The 19,544-nt window shown below is 32.0% G+C and overlaps 3 protein-coding genes across 10 annotated transcripts; all 3 read left to right on the top strand.

The window, feature by feature from the left end:
• The first annotated feature begins 2,009 nt into the window (after positions 1-2,009).
• LOC123192474 (serine/threonine-protein kinase-like protein ACR4) lies at positions 2,010-3,835 on the top strand. Its single transcript, XM_044605043.1, has one exon. The coding sequence runs from the start codon at positions 2,438-2,440 to the stop codon at positions 3,440-3,442; it is 1,005 nt and encodes a 334-aa protein (XP_044460978.1). The 5' UTR covers positions 2,010-2,437; the 3' UTR covers positions 3,443-3,835.
• A 4,549-nt stretch (positions 3,836-8,384) lies between these two features.
• On the top strand, positions 8,385-11,505 carry LOC123192647 (NAC domain-containing protein 73-like). Of its 4 annotated transcripts, XM_044605278.1 has the most exons (5): positions 8,385-8,449; positions 8,579-8,672; positions 8,807-9,027; positions 9,120-9,309; positions 10,564-11,505. In XM_044605278.1, coding segments are annotated over exons 2-5 (999 nt in total). In that variant the 5' UTR covers positions 8,385-8,449; positions 8,579-8,671; the 3' UTR covers positions 11,151-11,505. The 4 variants fall into 4 exon arrangements, with proteins under 4 accessions (XP_044461213.1, XP_044461215.1, XP_044461212.1 ...); XM_044605280.1 differs by lacking the exon at positions 8,385-8,449 and having other exon boundaries at positions 8,456-8,672; positions 8,812-9,027; XM_044605277.1 differs by lacking the exon at positions 8,385-8,449 and having other exon boundaries at positions 8,456-8,672.
• Positions 11,506-13,440: 1,935 nt separating this feature from the next.
• Positions 13,441-19,544, top strand: LOC123193301 (glyoxysomal processing protease, glyoxysomal-like). 5 transcript variants are annotated; one of them, XR_006497049.1, is made up of 14 exons: positions 13,441-13,606; positions 13,704-13,750; positions 13,838-14,003; positions 14,095-14,142; positions 14,296-14,376; positions 15,006-15,149; positions 15,900-16,040; positions 16,196-16,299; positions 16,433-16,518; positions 16,600-16,694; positions 16,778-17,462; positions 17,951-18,143; positions 18,503-18,645; positions 19,035-19,091. XR_006497049.1 is itself a non-coding variant. In XM_044606197.1 (14 exons), exons 1-14 carry the CDS (start codon positions 13,541-13,543, stop codon positions 19,295-19,297), a joined length of 2,199 nt encoding a protein of 732 aa, XP_044462132.1. In that variant the 5' UTR covers positions 13,443-13,540; the 3' UTR covers positions 19,298-19,544. The 5 variants fall into 5 exon arrangements, 4 of the variants coding, with proteins under 4 accessions (XP_044462132.1, XP_044462131.1, XP_044462130.1 ...); XM_044606197.1 differs by having other exon boundaries at positions 13,443-13,606; positions 15,900-16,028; positions 18,554-18,645; positions 19,035-19,544; XM_044606196.1 differs by having other exon boundaries at positions 13,443-13,606; positions 16,606-16,694; positions 18,554-18,645; positions 19,035-19,544.

Genomic DNA, 19,544 nt, shown 5'->3' with positions numbered 1-19,544 from the left:
TGTTGATGCACAATATTTTCTCTTACCCAGGAACCTTTCCCTTGGGTCTACTGCATTCTCGGTTGGGACTTTGGTGAAAGTCCTTCCTCTTAAGCCACTTTATAAAGTCTTGAATTTTCCGAGATTGAGATTTTAGGTATCAGGCCTTGATTTCATTTTTAAATTTATTGTTCAAGCCCATCACAAGCATAAACTCGTTATCCAATCCATTTGTTTTTACCTCCCTGGATAGAAGCTGTGCCACAATGTCCTAGAAAATTGTATTTTCCACACATTTAGAAGCTTGGCAAAACATGTTTGCCAAAATGAGTTCAACTAGGTAGCCATCAAACGCGAGTTGATGTTTCCAAACACATAAAAGACCACATTTGTTGGCAACTATATGATATCGCTGGACAGTGGGTAGATTGAACCCAAATCGAACTAATTCAATCTTAAAACTCGACTCAATTCATTTTAGTTCAGATCAAATTTGAGTTGAATTAATAAGTTTAACTCATTTTTTAAATAAATTGAATTTGAGCCAAAAGGAGTTTAACTCAAATTTATAATTTAGTTTCATAACTCACTTACAATTTATTAAAAAATGACGTCATTTTTCTTATTATTAGGTGAAACGATATTGTTTTATTAATGAGTCGTGAACTTGATCTACAAATCCAAATCACAAATTTGAACCATGAATTCAAACTGAATTGAATCAAAATTTTTTTTATTTAAATCAAACTTAAATCACCCTTAATTTTGGTTTGATATACTTGAACTCAACTCACAAATTTTTTCAATTGTTGCTCTTATATTATAATTAGAGGTAAGCGAGTCCAAGTATCCTATGATTTTTTACAGAATCAAAACTAGAGCCAGATGGTTTATAAAAATATGATCCAGAACTTGGGACTTATAAGGTTGATTTCTACTTGAAACCGACCTTGTAAGTTTTAAATAGGGTTCTATTTCTACTCAAAACATATACTGTACTGTATTTTAGATTTTATTATTTAAGATATTAGAATTTTAATAGTTTTAAATTTAATTATGTAATCATTCCATAATCTGCATATTTTTCTTATTAATAATTTAGAGTTATTTGAAATATCATACAATCTGGATCCATAAAACACGTTACGAAATTTTCTAGTAGTTTACACATGCATATAGGTGAGCTTGACAGATTCTACTTTAGTTGTTAAAACAAGACAATTATTATACTAGTAATTGGAAAATAGTTTCTAATATTCAACTTTCTTATCCCTTGAAGACGTCAATGGTCTTTGTTTGTGTTCGTAAAATACAACTCAGAAGAATGGAAAGGTAAGCTTAAACAAATCAACTACTACACATCTCTTAATCAATATTTTATGTTCTCATTTGCAATAAATTAATTAATTAATCAAACATATGTATTCTCAAATGCCAAAAACAAAGATAACATATATTAATTTGTTTTGCTGGATCTACGGTAACCTGTTTTAACCTATCAAGCAAAGGTGAAGATTAGGATAAGAAGATTTGGGTTTGAGTCTCAGTCTGAGTTTAAATTTTTGTTACGTTTGTAAAACTTGATTATGAGCTTGATCATTATACTCTAGATTTATCTATCTAATCAATACAGATAGTCTCAGTTACCAATAAAAAAAAAATTAGAGTAAGAATGGATACAATTGATGGTGAAGTTTTGCCATTTTATATAATAGGTATAAGATGGAGTTATCTTTTTGTTAATAGGTTTTTAATTCAAATACCGTCTGAACACCCAATTGTGTATTCAAAATTTGGCACTTATTATATTTTAGCATAAGATAGATCAATGGACTTAACCTTTTTGATGGGAAATACTTTCACTTTTGAAAATTTCAGATTCCACCTTTCTTCATCAATGAGTTAATTAACTCTTGTTTAAACTGAGTTTTCAGGATGATCTTTTCGTTGAAATGAAACTTGTCAATCAAGTTTAGAATCATATAAATAACTTTTCTTTTAAATCATCTACCTAAGCATGACAAATCAAAATAACTAAAATCGATTCCCATTTGGCATCTTTCCATTTGGGTTCTTAGGTTTATCTCCATAGCTCATATCTCTGTCATATTATGCAGGCCCCATTTTGTAAAAAGTAGAAAAGGAGGCAGCCATCGAGGGACCGCAACAGGACTAAACTGAAGAATAGAATTTTAACTTTCTCACCAAATATGTCTTAGTTTTCAAAGCTTACACTATTACGTTATTAGATACTTTCTCTTTAATTATTCTCTTACTTTTCCTCTTTCTATCCTTCTCAAAGTCTTCAAAATCTTCTGTTACATGTATTTTTGCCTATTCAAACACTATTCAACTTTGTGGACTGAGACCTCTTCTTCCATATATCCTTCTCTTTACAGAAAGTCATGACATAATTCCCAAATTAATAAGCAAGTTTATATCAGGAAACCTCTCAAACATGAACCTTGTTGAGAATGTTGTTTATGATTGTTTCCTGGGGCTTCTTTCAATCTCCGTCGTCATTCTTGCTGTTGTTCTCTTTTTCAGTTGCAGAAAAAAACCTGTAGAATCTGAAGAATCGCTTCCCGTCAGGATTTCTGCCTGCTCATATCCATTAACAGATATAGATGCCGCCACTGATGGCTTCAACGGTCGAAGAATAATCGGCTACGGTCGCCTTGGAACCGTTTATTCAGCTGTGTTATCAACCGGAGACTTGGTTGCCGTGAAGAGAATACATCCCTGGCTAGTTCTAAGCAACGCCGGATTCAATTTCTCGTCCATAATCAAAACAATCTCTCAAGCACAGCACCCTAATATAGTCCCGATTTTAGGGTTTTCACAGGCGCCAGGAGAGAGAATTATTGTAATGGAATTCGTTGGTATGGCGAGTTTAGAATTTTCTCTGCATAAAAATAACGATGGGGCTTCTCTTTTGGATTGGAGACGGCGTTTGATGATTGCCGCAGGAGCAGCAAAAGGGCTTGAGTATTTACACGAAGGTATGGTGCCAAATGTAATACATGGCTGCATAAAGGCTTCAAACATATTATTAGATTCTAAATTTTGTCCAAAGATTTCTGATTATGGGCTCTCCTTTATGGCTCCCCAAGAGAAGAGAGGACTTGTGGGGTATGTAGATGATGAGTATTGGGGTGAGAGAGGCGGCGGAGGTGCCAAAGAGAACGATGTTTATGGATTTGGTGTGGTTTTGTTAGAGCTGTTGAGTGGGAGAAGTAGTGAAGAAGGATTGCTTGTTAACTGGGCATTACCTTTGATTAAGGTAATGAGATTAAGTGAACTTTTAGACCCTCGACTTCCATTTCCTTCTGATGTTAAACCTCTGGTTAGATTGGCTAAAGTTGCCCTAGCTTGTGTTGGTAATTCTAGAAAGAGTAGGCCTTCAATCGTTCCGGTGGCTGCTATTTTGAACAACTTGGATAATAATCAGCTAGTTCTTTGATTCATTAACCATAGTATCAATTTTGAAACCCACATGAAGAAACCGGAGATATATAGAGAAGTGTACATTTTTTGACTAGGAAAATCTTCTTTATGCACGGCGTTGAATAGTAAACAGAGATGGAAGATGAGGAATTTTGAGGGCCAAATTAATGTCGAAATTGAAAGGTGGGACGGTGGTTGTCATTTAGTCGGTGAATTAGGTCTCTGTTTCCGTGTACAAGAAGAAGAAGAAGAACAAGTGGGGAACTTTTTGGTATTGAAAAGGACCCATTTGCTTGACAAATTTTCTTCTTGTCATTGCTTAATCATTTTGTATAGATCGCTAAATGTAAATCATTGTTCTGTGTAAATTTTATGATTACATATAAAAATGTCGGAAATTTTTGTAACATGAGCTAATATCAATATTTGGGTCCTTAGATTTATCAGGCTTTGATGAAATCTAATAACATATTTGTCATTTAGAGAGTTTCAAAGAGGAAAGATCCCACTTCAATACAAGATATTTTTGAGGCTCAATAAAAATAAACTATTTTTATTTAATTCATGTAACTTAAATCTTACGTAAAAATCCCTATGGGTTCTTCATTAAGAGGACCCATAGTCAATTTGATTTTAACAGTGGCAGATTTAAGATATAGTATTTTAAATATATAAATATATATATTTATATATATTATTATATGATTAGATATTATTCTATATTTAATTTAAAAATCCCTAATTTTTTTTTTTTTTATGTAATTATAGTCTGTTTGTCCTTAGATTCATGATCTTTTTCCCTAACGTGCATCAAGGGATGACATTCCTTTGAAAGTGATTTTTGTGTAATCTATTCTTCAGTGGGCCTTAATTTATAATGTTCTGAAAATAATATTTTCTCACAAAATTCTCCATATTGCTTTGTCGGCTAGCTTTACAAAAAATAAAAATAAAACAAATTTATGTGGAAGAAGATTGCATATTTCCTGTAACAGATTTCAGGAATATCTTGTATTTTTCATATTATATTGTTTATCATTTTAATTTTGTGGATAAATGTTTAATGGATTATCAGGTTGAAGTCCCTTCAGGCTTGAGCTTTAGGGGGTGTTTAGTTTGGATAATGTTTTATTACTAAAATAGAAAGATTACCTTGAAGATAGATTACTTAAAAGATTATTGGGTATAAATGATTACTATATTTGATAAAATTTAATAGGTATAAATAATTATTGTGTTTGGTTAAAGATAATAAAAAATTACTAGTAAATTATTTTACTTAAATACCCTTGAATATAATTATTTTTAAATATTTTTCATATTATTAGTCATATTAATTAAAAGTAAATTTATTTTTGTCTCAAAAAATTAATAAATACTAATATAATTATAATAAAATCAATATTACTTTGGTAATCTTTAAATACTTAAGATGAATGTGGTAATCAGATTACTATCTATATTATCTGTCACGTCAGCATAGGTAATAGAAGATTACTATAATATTTTATTACTGACAAACTAAACAAAGGAACAAAAGATAAATTATCGAGGTAATCTTTAAAACTCATAACCAAACGGCCAGTATCTCTTTGTCAAGCACGCATAAGCAGGGTTGGGCCAGGTAATTGAATCAGGCCACTTTCTAACTAAAGATGGATACAGACATTTTAGCCCAAGACATTAAAACTATATATATAAGTATTTAATTAAATATTTAGATAATATATTATTATATAATTAAATAAATTTAAATTAAGAATAAATTAATTTTAATTTTAATTTTATTAATTTTTAAAATAAAAATACTCTTATTTTTAATAAAATAACAAATAATTTAAAAAATAGATTGACAATGAGATAAAAAATATAAAAAATAATATAAATGATTATTTTATAAAAATAATTTATCATATTATTATATAATTAAGTATTTTTTATTTTTAAATTAAAATTATTTAATTATATAATAATATATTATTTAAGTATTTAATTAATTAAATATTTAAAATTAAATATATATAATTTTATTGTAACTGTTAAGAGATTGGATCAGGGTGATTAGAGTTTTCTTTTCTCGTTAATTTTTAAGGATTTGGTTAATACAAAATTTTAATAATTGAAAATTTCAAAGGGCAAAAACTTTTCTCAAATTGACAATCTTTAAAAAAAATAATAAATAACTTGTCAGAAGTGGGGTTAGGTGTAATTTCATATTTGCGACATTCGATTTTAGAAGCTTTTTTACAAACCTAGACATAATTAATAATTACATTTATATGACAACAAATTTATATATCTACAATTTTAAATATTTAAAAATTTATTTATATATATATAATTTTGAATATTCAATTACACATTTGAATGATGATATATCAATAGAATATTTTATTATGTATTCAAAATTTGAGAATATTGTTTTTCATATAATTAATTCTCATGCATGGTGATTTGTTTGACATTTAAAAAAGAGTAATAATTTTAAAAATAAAAAGCATATGAAATATGTTATAATATTAAAAAAAAGAATATTGATTAATTAATTTAAAGTAATTAATTTTTAAACATTAAATATAAAAAATTAGATTTGTTTAATAGTTGATATTTTATCAAGATCTACAAACAGAGTTGTAAAAAATCTTTTTAATAAAAAGTATTAAAGCTTCATACTTAAATTTGTGTCTATTTTTCTTGTCTTTGATTTCAATTTTGTATTTAAAAAAAATTCAAACAGCCCTAATTGGGAAATATTTGATGATTGAAAGAAATTAAATATGACGTAATCATATGAACAAACTTTTTTAAAAGACTGGTAAAGCCGAAAGAAAGAAGGGGAGAAGATGGAGAACCAAAAGTCTTATCCATACGCGGAAACAGTTTGAAAAAGTCTAAAAACCCTAACCCATACGTTGAAATTAATAATGCTCATGAAGAAGCTTCTTTCGTAAGTTTTCTTTCTGCGGTTTAGCTCCTTTGAGAAGCTAAAGATGATGAATATAATAATGTATTTTTATTTATAAAATGTCGGCTTCTGTATGTATCCAAAAGCAAATGTCGTCTTAGAAGACTACAGAAATGTATTTATTTGAATCATTTATTCTGAAAGCCACATCTCGTGCTTGCATGCCAAGCTAAAAGGACTCTCAAACCGTCGAATATTTGTCTTATTCTAATAGTCGAGCCATTTAGACACAGTAAAAAATTAGGGTTCTACTCTGGCGCTAGGTTATTCTTACTGGTTTAATATTGGCTTATCTCCAATGATTCACTATAGTTGAGTCAGTAGAAATCAATAATAATGATAATGATAGAGCTTCATTATAATGGGTTAACTATAAGTTACACAACAGTAGACGATGGGGATTATTTTCATCCTTAATATTTTTTTACGACAAAAAATAATTTTTAATGGTTATTTTTTATTAAAATTATAAATTTATTTAATTTTAACAAAAATATAAATAATTGATCATTAAAATTGTTAAAAAAAATACTTATAACGACTAGATATTATCTTTAGTTAATGTTATTTTTTTTATAGTAAAATTATAAGAATGAGCTCAAACTATGTTTTCTTTCATATTGTTGGCTTTGTGCCGGGTCTTCATATTAGTTAATGAACGGATATCTAGTTTTCATATTTAGATTTATGAAGTAAGAACTTTAAAACAGTCGGCTCGTAAGAATAAGATGATAAAGTTAAGTCTGTTTTAACTGGGAAATGAAGTACTGAGAATGGGAATTCTAGCTGTCTATGCACGGCTGTGCGGGCAATTGCAGAGGAAATTATGTTGTAAGTTTGTTGGAACACCGTCTCTTGAAGGTAAATCTGTCAACATGTATTCAACCCAAAAATTAATGAATAGAAGAAGTCAAGAAGACACCAAAAACACGCACATATCAGTTTGGTTTAAGTGGGGTTTCTCGTTATAAAAAACTATAAAAACACGCACAAGACTAGAAATAATAAAAAAAATCACTATTTTTTATCTAAATTATATCAAAACCACGCGTTTTTATGATTAAAGTTAAAAAATGAGTTTTTTCACTTCTTTACCAAAAGTTTAATAGTATTTCATTAATTTGTAAACTATATAAATCTCATAAGCTTTAAAATACAAATAACTTTATTTTGTCCACCAACTTTAAAATTATCATTTAAACTCAAATATTCAATTGAAAATAAATCAAAATTTTAATTCAAATTAGTCTTAAATTTGTTGGAATTGCATCATATCGATCTATGTAACTTTGGCTAAATTCACGTCATTCTGATGTGATTATGATCAATCATACAGTTTTTTTTTTAGAATCACACTATTTTGGTAAAAGTTTAATCGTAATCAACAACATTCTGTTACCAACTATTTTAGGTTTTATAATTTAATTTTTATAAAATGGGGGTAAAGAGTAAACAATAAAGTTTGTAATAAAATGTCATTTATCTTTAATAAATAACACAAGTTATGAAGAGTGTTTTTGTTATCAAGTAAGTTAAAAGATTAATATTGATATATCATTAAACAAAATTTAAACTTATATTTTTTATATATAATTTTTTTTTTTTTACTACTTAATTACTCGTTGAGGGTAAAAGATAACTGATCTTCCAAGTGGAGATGGTTGCTTGAAAAGAGAAGTCTACGTTAAGAAAAGGATTAAAATCAATACAAGTTTGGTCTCATAACCCACTGTTATTTTCATATTTGTTGGTTACATAGATCGTATATTATACATGTATGTTAAAAATATTTATTTTTTAAAATTTTTACATATCTTTAAGCACACTCTAGGTTGACACTGGAGCTAAAGACCCAAACTGATTCTCTGTCTCAATAGGTGAAACGTAAATAGAATCGGGTTTGCCCCATCTCCACTCTACCAGACCCTAATTTTATTAACTTTATTTTTCTATTAATTATCGTTAACTTTCCTAAACAAGTTTTAAGATGCAATTCTCCAAAGTCTTCAGATCGACTACAGCTATAAAGGCAAAGCTCAATTATTCTCCCTTACAAGCGTATGTACATGAATGCCCGAACTTGAAGTCCAAGCTACCTATTTTTTTTTTTGTGCAAGTCCTGTTCTCTTTTCCTTTATATATTTATCTCTTTATCACCCCATTTCTTTCTCTTTCTATTTCTTACAGATACTGGAGCTTAACTGGAGTTAGATTGTGCAGAAGGGAATGAAGAGAGAGTGTTGAAGGAATCTTATTCTTTGCCTAACATCAAGAATATTAAGTGGGTATTTACCAGAACGTGCTTTAAAGAGACAAGTCTGCAAGCTAGCTTAGCTTTACTTGTTTACTTTTTTCTTTGTGATTATTATTTTTTATTATCCTGAGTCTTGTTAGATTCTTTTTATTTTGACGAAGTGGAGGAAACAAGAGGAAAAATAGCTTCTTCTGATGGGCATAGTAAGGAGTCAAGAGAAATCATGACATGGTGCAATGAGTCTGAAGATGAAGAAAGATCAGCTGTTCAGATTACTACTACACCTGAAGAAAACAGTGCCAGTTTTATTGCCGTACAATCCGATGGAGCTCATACCATAACTTGCCCTGCTTGTGGGTATACAATTCAATATCAAGATCAGGTTTTTAATTATATCTTTTTTTTTTTTTGTTAATCAAAATAATTAAATGCCTTTTTGTATTCATAATTTATAATTAAACTACAATATTACAGGCGGGAATTCATGATTTGCCGGGGCTACCAGCAGGGGTGAAATTTGATCCAACTGATAATGAGATTTTGGAACATTTAGAGGCCAAAGTTTCGTCTGATACCTGCAAAATTCATCCTCTTATTGACGAATTTATTCCAACGATAGGGGGAGAGAATGGAATTTGTTATACACATCCAGAGAGGCTACCGGGTAATTAAGTATTTTAGTATTATGTTCACTTTAATAAGTTTCATTAGGGTATGATGATTTTAGCTTGGACAAATTATTTGAAACATCGTAATAGAGCTCAAGTTGTCTATAACAAAGGAAGACAAGTTAGAAATAGATCTAGAATATTTAATTTTTCTTCAATAATTGCATGCATAATTTTTCTCCAGTGCTACTTAATCAACCAAGTTATTATGACTTATTACTCTTCTGGTTTAAAATAGAGAAGAAACTTATAAGCTGGCACATGGGTGCTCTCTACTCGTTCCCAATTAACTTGTTAATTTAAGCCAAAGAGTCTTACTTCTCATAATTAATGATCTACTAATAGGCAAGAAATTGCTCTTATTAATTATTTCTATTTTAGTTTTTTCTTGATATCTTTAGCGCAAATGTAATCAATCATACAACCAAATTTGCATCACCAAGGGCCTTTAAGAGACTTGATTTTGAGTTGCGAGTATATTCGACACTATTTGAGTTATTAGAATATTTTACTAAATAAAATAATATTTAATAACATAATAATACGTTATCATTATTATATAAATTAATACCATTTGTTAGAGTACATAGTTTTACTCTTACCGAATGTGTTAGCCCGTTTCATCCAAATTTATCTCTAAAATGAATTTAGACAAAGAACCTAGAATAATGTCCTGGTGTATTGTTATGTGTGCAAATCAATAAAAGGGCATACCATGTTCGTAAGGTGAAAATTTTCTAGCTGTAGACATCCCCAAGCAAAGAAAAATGTTAAGGACTTATTATCTAGGCTTTGATCAGGATATATTAACTGTCAAACTAAACTCTTGAATTGGTAGGGTCATTGCTTTTTATTGGCATTAGTTTTTCTTAGAATTGTCATCTGAAAGCTGATGGATGATGTAAATAGGAATTTTCTTGCGCAGAGAAAATGTGCATGCGCAGCGCATGCATTGACTAAAATTTAGTTAGTATGTTGATTATCAGAAGATAAATAATTTTTAAAAGAAATTCTTAACTTTTTGTTGAAGAAAGGTTGAATTTTATCATACTTTTCAGTTAAGGAAAGCCATCATATATTTGTCCATATATGAACTAAAAGAGAACAAAAGCTATGCTGCTTCTTTTCGTACTATGTTCTTTTTCCATTTATATCTTAATCGGTTTCATATTTTCTTGTGAAATGGTACTTTTTCTTAAAGGCTCTGAAAATGCACCTCACTTTCTATGTAAATTTTAATGACAAATTAGGGTTAAGCAAAGATGGCCAAATCCGTCACTTCTTTCATCGACCATCAAAGGCATACACAACTGGAACTAGAAAACGAAGGAAGATACACACCGATGAAGATGGGAACTGCGAGACAAGATGGCACAAAACAGGCAAAACTAGGGCAGTTTTTGCTGGTGGAACAGTAAAAGGATTTAAAAAGATTTTAGTCCTCTACACCAACTATGGGAGGCAAAGAAAGCCTGAAAAGACAAACTGGGTGATGCACCAATACCATCTGGGGAACAATGAAGAAGAGAAAGATGGAGAGTTAGTGGTTTCAAAAGTTTTCTACCAAACTCAACCTAGACAATGTGGTTCAAGCATTAAAGATTCATCAGTTGACACAAAAGTAAAAGAGCGAAGTGGGCATATTTCTTTACCAAGGAGTTCAAATCTCATTGAATATTACCACTCACCAGCTTATATTTCATATGAGCATCAAGGAAGCTGCCACAACAGAGAAAGCCCACCTCAGCTAATTCCCAACTTGGTGGTTCAAGGTGATGGGTCTTCATTTGTTCGATTAGCCGCAGACACAAGCAAAGGAAACCCCGAAAGGAAATAGAGAGAAAGTAGTAGGTAGCAGTGACAAGAACTTGTTTGGTTGTTGTTGCTATGCTGTTGTGTCACAGTGAGAATGAGATGTAGGATCAGTGTAATTAGATTGATAATTGAACTAGGCAAATGGGAATAAAGTCATCAATGGCTACTTGTGTTAATTTTATTTAACTATATGATAAAACCCGAGCTCGCTTTGGAAGATTTGGTCCTCAAACTTTTCAGGCAGATTTTAGCAGAAATTGAAGTTAGCGAACCAGTGCAGTGCTATGTATGAGACTATGGTAGAGGTGTACAAATATTACTAATCTCTTGTTTTTATATAATTGATAATTAGGAAGAGTTACAGAGATTATATTTCATTTGTATTATGATCATACGTTGCTATTTGAGAAACTTGTGATTGTAAAGAGATGTATGAGCTATGAATTTTAATTAGCGAGAAATAATACGGTTTGGAGATTTTATGGGAAAAGACCAGAATAATGATTGAAATGTTTTACTTTTATACTCCGAATTGCACATGCTAGGAGCTAGAAATATTACTAATATTATTGAAGTCTATGCTTGCTTATGGTGATTGTCAAAACAAAGTTGTGAAAATATCAACCATGCGATTCATTCATAGCATGCATGCTTGTATTAAAATATAGCACTAAAACAATAATATTGTATATTGAGCTGAAACTTGAGATGCAAGTATGGATTTGTCTGGTCAAACACTTTTTGAAGCAGCTCTTGAGACCTTGGTGCTCAAGTTTCCGTTTCCTTTTTCTATCCTTTCTTATATAATTCTCTGTGTTCACATGAGCAGCAGAAGGGAGATTTTCAAGTAAATTAATTCAACTTGTGTATGTATTAGCAAGTTTGTATGCTTTCTAACAACAATGAAGGGTAGAAAACTTAACAAAGTTGCCTTCAGACTTCAATTGTATAATTGACTGGGATTGGCAGTATTCATTCCTTAAATAGCCTTATTAATGGTTAATGCTAAGTTCAATATAAAGTTCATGTATTTACGATTTTAAAAGTTATTATTGTATTTATAAATACCTTAAAAAGTCTTCATCTCAAATAATTCTCTTATATATAAAGTCTCTCCTATCTAACAGTAAAATAATAAGGGAAAATTAGTTGATAAATAATAATATATTATCAATAATATCCAAATTATTATTCTTTATAAGTGAAATGTATTGATTATCGGGGAATTTCTAATCGACGCCTCCACTCCAATTCCATTAATTGTTTCTTGGAATGGATTGGTGATTAAGGAATCTCCAATGGACTTCGTAAGGGGACAAATGTTGGTTGGTTGTGCAAGAGGATGATAGCAACATCTAATTTTCTGCAAACCAATAGATGATGTAGGCGCTCTTATAGCTTTAGGTCGACAACAATTGCAACTTTGTGTTGAATATCAACATTTGGGGTTGTTGTGAGAGGGAAAGTGGGTGCTCAACCATGATTGTGGGTCAAAAATTGGACGGTTTGACTCCAGCTGATGATGATCACAATTTCATAAAGGTGGTGGTGATGACAACAAAGGAGCCATTAGGTAATTTGAACTTTGGAAAGGTGGTCGGTTGATGAGATGGGAGTGTAGTGGCCTATTTTGTCTTTCACCTGCTTTTACCCACATTCAACCTGTAAACCAATAATAGAGATGACAATAGATCTGATTAAGTCAATTTTGATTTGATCTATTAAGTTTATAGGTCATATAATAACAGATTTGATTAGTCAAACTGATTTATAAATAGTATAAAATTCACGGTTTGAATCATTAATTTTAATAAAAAATAATTTTTTATATTATAATTATTAATTAATTACTTAAATAATTATAAAAACAGTAACACACTAGACAAATCAATTTACAGGCCTTCCATCTAAACCCAGGGTTCGAATTGAAAGATCCATACGTCTAGATTAATTTGCTACAATAACAAATCAGACCATTTTTTAGTATTTTGAGTTAAGCTGTGGGCCAATTTAACCCATTTAACAACTTTAACTAATAGTATTCCATTGGGTTAACTACAGATAGAAGTGATCCGACCGCTAATTACATTTTTCCATTCTCTTGCATTGTACATGTTTTCGAGTTACCAAGCGAGTTTATCCCAGAACCATGACCTAAGCCTCATCATTGTCTTTACAGACTTTAAAATAATAATATCTGCAAATTAATTTATACAAAATAATAAAAGAGTTAGGATGACGAACTCAACGACGTCGTTCCCCTTATCTACTTCGTTGCGCGTGCAACTGTTTGCTTTAATTTTTCAAATGGCCAACCCTGTCTTGCTTGCTAACTTAAAACACAGTCTCACTTTAATTTTTCAAATGACTTACTCTTGACACCACACTGCAAGATAGAACCCTTAAATCCCTATGGGTTTTTCAGAAACAGCTGATTTTTCGCGGAACTTCGGTGTCTTAGTCAGAGTTCGAGGCCCTGTAAGTTTTCCCTTACTTTCTTAACGTATGCTTATTTTTTTAATCTTTTTATCTAATCCCTGAGTAATTCAATTCTGTTTCTTCCATTGAATTTTAGGACCCAAAAGGTGTAAAGATGCGAAGACATGCTTTTCATCAATACAAGTCAGTTTTTCAATTTTTTCCGATTTTGGTTAGTTGATTTATTTTTTGTTTGAGTTGACTCTTTATTGGTGTGTTACTGTATTTTAGTTCCGGCAAAACCACACTTTCAGCTTCTGGGATGTTACTGCCCAATAACATCTACGATGCTGACGTGGCTGAACGTAATTGGGGAGTCAATGGATTGGTTGTGACTGTTGCTTCCGTTATTGAGCCATTTTTGTCTATGCAACACAGAGAGAAGAATGTTTTTCAGGTGTCAACTCTGTCGTTTTGGTTCTAGGTCTCGTTTGCTTGCTTATATTGATTGGTTTTAGAATAATTATAGCTGCTAATGTTTATTGCAGGGCCGGCCAGAGTTCATTTCGGGTGCTGAGGTTGATGTGATGTTGGAGGTATAAGACGAAATAGAATTGTTTATGTAGTGGAAGTTGTTAATTTTTGTTACAGTAGATATATAGGTTAATTTTTGTTTTATTTAGGTAACGTTTTCTTGCCAATATTGATTGGTTTTAGAAATATGATGTGTTAGTTGTTTTAATCCATAGGGCATGCCGTGGTTGGACATAGAATGTGAGGGTCTGGATAAAAGAGTCCCTGGATGGGTTAGCGCGCAAGTTATAATGTTGGTGAGTATACAAATCACCTACATATTGTTTGTTGAGTTTAACATTCAAGAGTATTATAAATTGGTATTAAATTTGTTTGTTGGTTTAATATCAAGTGGCCTTAAATTTTCTCATGTTTATTTGGTGATAATGAAGTTTCAAAACATTGTGAGATTAATTTATATGATTACCAAAGTTACTTTAGGTGCATATTCATTACTATAATTGGGGTTTTAGAGTCAATGGAAGTCGCCATCAGGTGGATGATAATTCTGAAGTTTCAAGCTGTAAATTCGTGATATTGTACTGCTGATTATACCATTTGCATATGATGATGCTCCCAATATATGTAGTGAGCCCAAGCTGATTATGACTTTCTATCTTGACTTCAGTTTCTATGCGGAATATGATTAAGCCATATGAACAACAATGTTTACATGAAATATAAGCAATCTTATGCTACCGTAAGTTACCTTGTGCTCGTAGTTCAACTACATTATCACATTAAATTCTTGTAGTTTTTAGTGGCACTGGAGATAATAATTAATGATGTGGTGAACATTTGTTGTTGTTCCTTAGATGTATTGCACTTGACAATATATAATTGCATGTAACATGCTTTTGATGCTGGGGATCAATGCAATGTGAAGGTTGACATTCCTGTATCTTCCCTTGCTCTTCAATCACTTATAGAAGCTTCTTCAGGCTCACCAGGGCATGGATGGAATATTGGTTGGTCCCTGGCCTCATATGATAATGGTTCTCAGCCCTTGATGGATGCTATTCGGACTCAGGTCAGTACTTTATAAGGTTGTTCAATTTGCTCTGCATGTATCTATGTTAGAGTAGTTTTTGGAATTTTTGTCTTGAAAAAAACCTTTGTATTGGTATTTCAGAATAAAATTGATATGAGCAAGAGTTAATATTAACAAGATTATTTACATATAAGGATTTAAAGGCTTCTTCCAGAAGCTATCTAACGTGTTTGGCATAATATACAGATTTATCTTCTCTTATAGCTATATATATATATATTTGGATTTTTAAACAGTTGAGTGATGCTTAATTAAGTAGAAAGTTTGAGAAGTGCTCGTCTTTATATGTCTGCCACTTTTGTTAAGTCTGTTGCTTGTATCTGAAACCAACTAGGTATGCATGAGTATGTTTGGTGATCTCCATATTACCTCTGGATTTCAGATATTAGTCTTCTGTGTTCCTGTTTGAAGCCTTAGACTGAAGCTAGCTGCGTTGAGTTGTTGAGTGGTTAATTGTCAAACATACTGTGTTTTCTTTTCTTCATATTATTACTGCATATTCCTCCTAGGGGCCTGTGTCTTTACAAAATGATTTGGTTTGAACAAATAATTGAATGGTACTCTCTGTATCTAATTCATTTAGAACATTTTCTATGAATCACTGTTCTCTTTTGAGAACAATACTCTTAAGAAGAAAAATGAACAAGGGTTCCTGTTTGAATGTAAGCTTTGCATATCATTTTGGTTATTCTAATAGCGTATAATGATGATTTTAACTAAACTTTTCAGGTAGAGTATGATAGCAAACCGTTAGTTGAGAGTGGCAGGCATATGCCACTTGTGGAATCAAGTGATCAAAGTCTTATGGGCAAGTCCACTACAAGAATTGCTATCCTTGGAGTTTCCTCATATTTGAAGGTATATTTTTCTGTTAGTTCTTTTCTTTCTTGTTAAAATGATTTGGGATAACTTGTTAGAAAAAATGAAATCCCAAAAGATTTTTCTTCTGCTATTTATCTATCTATCTATCTATATGTGTGTGTATACATACACACGTATTAATATTGAAAGTTTTTATGACTTAGGATCTACCAAACATTACCATATTGCCCTCAATTAAAAGGGGTGATTTCCTTCTGGCTGTGGGCTCTCCTTTTGGTATCCTCTCACCTATGCATTTCTTTAATAGGTAGGGTTTCTTCAGCACAAGTTTCTATATTTTGGCTTGGTTCTTGAAAATGTCCCATTGTGGAACACCTTTCTATAAATATGAGAAAAAATTCTTTGATTTCTACTATTTAATTCTTTAGCTGTTTAACCAGTATATCTATGGGATCTGTTGCCAACTGCTATCCTCCTGGATCATCCACCCACTCATTTCTGATGGCAGACATTCGGTGTCTTCCTGGTGCGAGCATTTCTATGTTATGTTTTTGCAGTCATTTGTTGCCATTCAGATTTTGGTTTTATGTTCCACTAAACCTATCAGGAACAGAAGGTGGTCCAGTTTTTGGTGAACGTGCAAAGTTGGTTGGTATCTTGATCAGGCCATTGAGACAAAAGAACAGTGGTGCTGAAATTCAGGTAATCTGCAAAGATCCATCTCATCTATTTTTAGATTATCTCATGGTTATTGCGTCATGCACAACTGTAGTCTTGGGTAACAGCTGGTGATTCCGTGGGAAGCCATTGCAACTGCTTGCAGTGACTTGCTGCTGAAGGAGCCCCAAAATGCAGAAAAAGAGTTCCATATTAACAAAGGAAAATTAAATTCTGTAGGGAACTCATTATTGTATAGCAGCCATGACTCCAGTGGGTTGTACTATGAGCATAGTGATTCTTGTCACCTGTCTCCACTACCAGTTCAGAAGGCAGTGGCATCTGTTTGTCTTATTACAACTGATGATGGTGTTTGGGCATCTGGTGTTCTTCTCAATGATCAAGGCCTGATACTCACAAATGCTCACTTGTTAGAACCATGGAGATTTAGGAAAACAACTTTAAGTGGTGAGAAAAATGGAAATCAATCGAGGGGATTTATCTTTGCATCTAAAGAGCTTGCAACAAGGGCACCAAAGTTTGTGGATTCTTCTGTTAATGAAAGTAGATCATATAAGTTGAGTTCGTTTCACAAAGACCATAGAAACATACGTGTCCGCCTAGACCATATAGAGTCTTGGATTTGGTGTGATGCTAAAGTAGTATATATTTGTAGGGGAACTTTGGATGTTGCACTATTGCAGCTTGAATATGTTCCAGATCAGGTTTGCCCTATATTTGCAGATTTTGCACATCCGTCTATAGGATCGACTGCATATGTCATTGGACATGGACTTTTTGGACCAAGATGTGGTAAGGCCTAACTTTTTCATTTGTCTATTAACTATGACACTTCTGTGAGTCTTGTCTGCTTTCTTGTGTATGTGATCGATTAAGATAGGCAACCATAGGTTATTTCATGTATAGCTCGCCATCCTTATGCCTAGAAAATTCATAACTATGAATGCATGATGTGGTTCATTGGATTCTCATGTTGTTTGGTCAAGAGACTATACTGTTCTATAAGTTTTGCATCTTCTACCATTAAGATACACTGTGAATCCATATTTAGAAATTTTCAGAATTAGTGACTCCAGCCACACTATTCTCGTTTGTGTACGTACTGTTTAATATGTGACATTTCCTAATGCAATGCTGTAAAAGGACTAGTTCTATGCTGATGATAAGTTTCCTTTTCAGGTATTATTTATAATTTTTGTCAGAGTAAAAAGTCAAAAAGTATATGTAGATCCCAAATATTTTCTTTAAATTTATTGCACTTTCTACTCTTAATTTTGCAGGCCTTACCTCTTCTGTTTGTTGTGGGGTGGTAGCAAATGTTGTCAAAGTAAAGTCACCACCTTATTGTCAATCCATTCTTCAAGGGGATTCAGGTTGTCCAGTAATGATTGAAACAACTGCTGCTGTTCATCCAGGTGGTAGTGGTGGTGCAGTTGTCAATTTGGATGGTCATATGATTGGACTTGTTACAAGGTACCGTGAATTAGATTGTACAAAATGATTTTATGTAGGTTACCAAGTTGTTTCACGCAGTTAACATTATGGTTGTCATGACATTCAGACTATCTTTTGATTTTTTTCAACTCCCATCCATTCAATCACTGATGTGAAGTTTTAGTAAAGAGATGCCATACTACTTTTTTAAAGAGCTTTCACAATCCTCAATCTGAAATCCATGCTGTTTGCCCACAGATTTGACCTGGAGTTATTTCATAAAAAAAAATTATAATAGTATTAATGAAATATCTGTGCTTACATTGGTTAAATTGTCTTCCTTCATTATTATCTTTGACAAGTAAATTTTAGAAAGACTTTTTTGTTGGTCCTTTCAGCGCCTGCATATTAAACTTATCTAATGAGATGGAGATGTACTCTTGATACAGTAATGCAAGGCGTAGTGGAGGGACAGTTATACCACATCTGAACTTCAGCATTCCATGTGCAGTTTTGGCTCCTATCTTTGCGTTTTCAAGGGGTAAGGAAGCTAAGTAATGCTTTGCTACTGTGTTAGTGATGAAATTTTCACTGTTGAAAATTTTCATTTGTTTAAGTGGTTACTAAAAAGTATAGCCAGTAACCAAGAAGAGAACCTAACGCAGTTCTATTAAGCTTTAATTCCAACTTTGTGATGCTTTATGCTTAAAATCTTTCTGTGCCATGAGCACCAAAATGAAAATTTGGAAGTAATATATGATAAAACTCGCTGTGTTTTTGCTTCATATATAGGTGATATGACATTGCAGATATACAACTCATTTCAAATTAATACGTAAAATTGCATGTTTTTTTCCGGAAATTTATGATTCTATGGCTGAAGGTCAGGAGATGCTCGTGAGTCTTACGGATCATCTTTTTCTTACACAGATATGCAGGATCTTTCACTTCTTAAGGAACTTGATCAGCCAAATGAACACCTTGCTTCGGTGTGGGCACTGATGCCGCCATTATCTCCGAAGCCAGGCCCTACTTTACCTAATCTGCCAGAGTCACAATTTGAAGCCAACAAAGATGGGAAAGGAACCCGTTTTGCTAGATTCATTGCTGAAAGTCAAGAGGTTCTAAAAGGGTTGTCTCGCATCGACAAGGTGGAAAAGATATCTGGTGAGATTATTCGTAGTAAGTTATGACAACCTGGTATTGTGCTGACTTCTTGGCATCACTCTTGTACCCAGTGAGAAGGAGTCTGATCAGAATGTGATAACATAGTTCAATGTAATGGTGAGTTTCTTTCTCAGATCTCACCACATGGACTGATAGAAAGAATGAACACCAATGGTTGGTGAATTTCAACTTCCTTCTGGGAATGGAAATTTGTAGCTTTATCATGGTTGAGGTAAAATATACAATAAAATTATGCACATCCAATTTTGAATA

The sequence above is a fragment of the Mangifera indica genome, chromosome 12 (genome assembly GCF_011075055.1).
Source record: "Mangifera indica cultivar Alphonso chromosome 12, CATAS_Mindica_2.1, whole genome shotgun sequence".
Lineage (NCBI taxonomy): Eukaryota > Viridiplantae > Streptophyta > Magnoliopsida > Sapindales > Anacardiaceae > Mangifera > Mangifera indica.
This window is presented reverse-complemented; position numbering and strand designations above follow the sequence as displayed.

Bases quoted from the DNA above. Each gene is read 5' to 3' on its own strand.
- LOC123193301 (XM_044606195.1), top strand. From the start codon at position 13,541: ATGGGTTTTTCAGAAACAGCTGATTTTTCGCGGAACTTCGGTGTCTTA. The intron at 16,695-16,777 runs GTAATCTGCAAA...CTTGGGTAACAG, and splicing joins ACAGTGGTGCTGAAATTCAG to CTGGTGATTCCGTGGGAAGC. The intron at 17,463-17,950 runs GTAAGGCCTAAC...TTAATTTTGCAG, and splicing joins ACTTTTTGGACCAAGATGTG to GCCTTACCTCTTCTGTTTGT.
- LOC123192474 (XM_044605043.1), top strand. From the start codon at position 2,438: ATGAACCTTGTTGAGAATGTTGTTTATGATTGTTTCCTGGGGCTTCTT.
- LOC123192647 (XM_044605278.1), top strand. The intron at 9,028-9,119 runs GTTTTTAATTAT...ACAATATTACAG, and splicing joins CAATTCAATATCAAGATCAG to GCGGGAATTCATGATTTGCC. The intron at 9,310-10,563 runs GTAATTAAGTAT...ATGACAAATTAG, and splicing joins ACATCCAGAGAGGCTACCGG to GGTTAAGCAAAGATGGCCAA.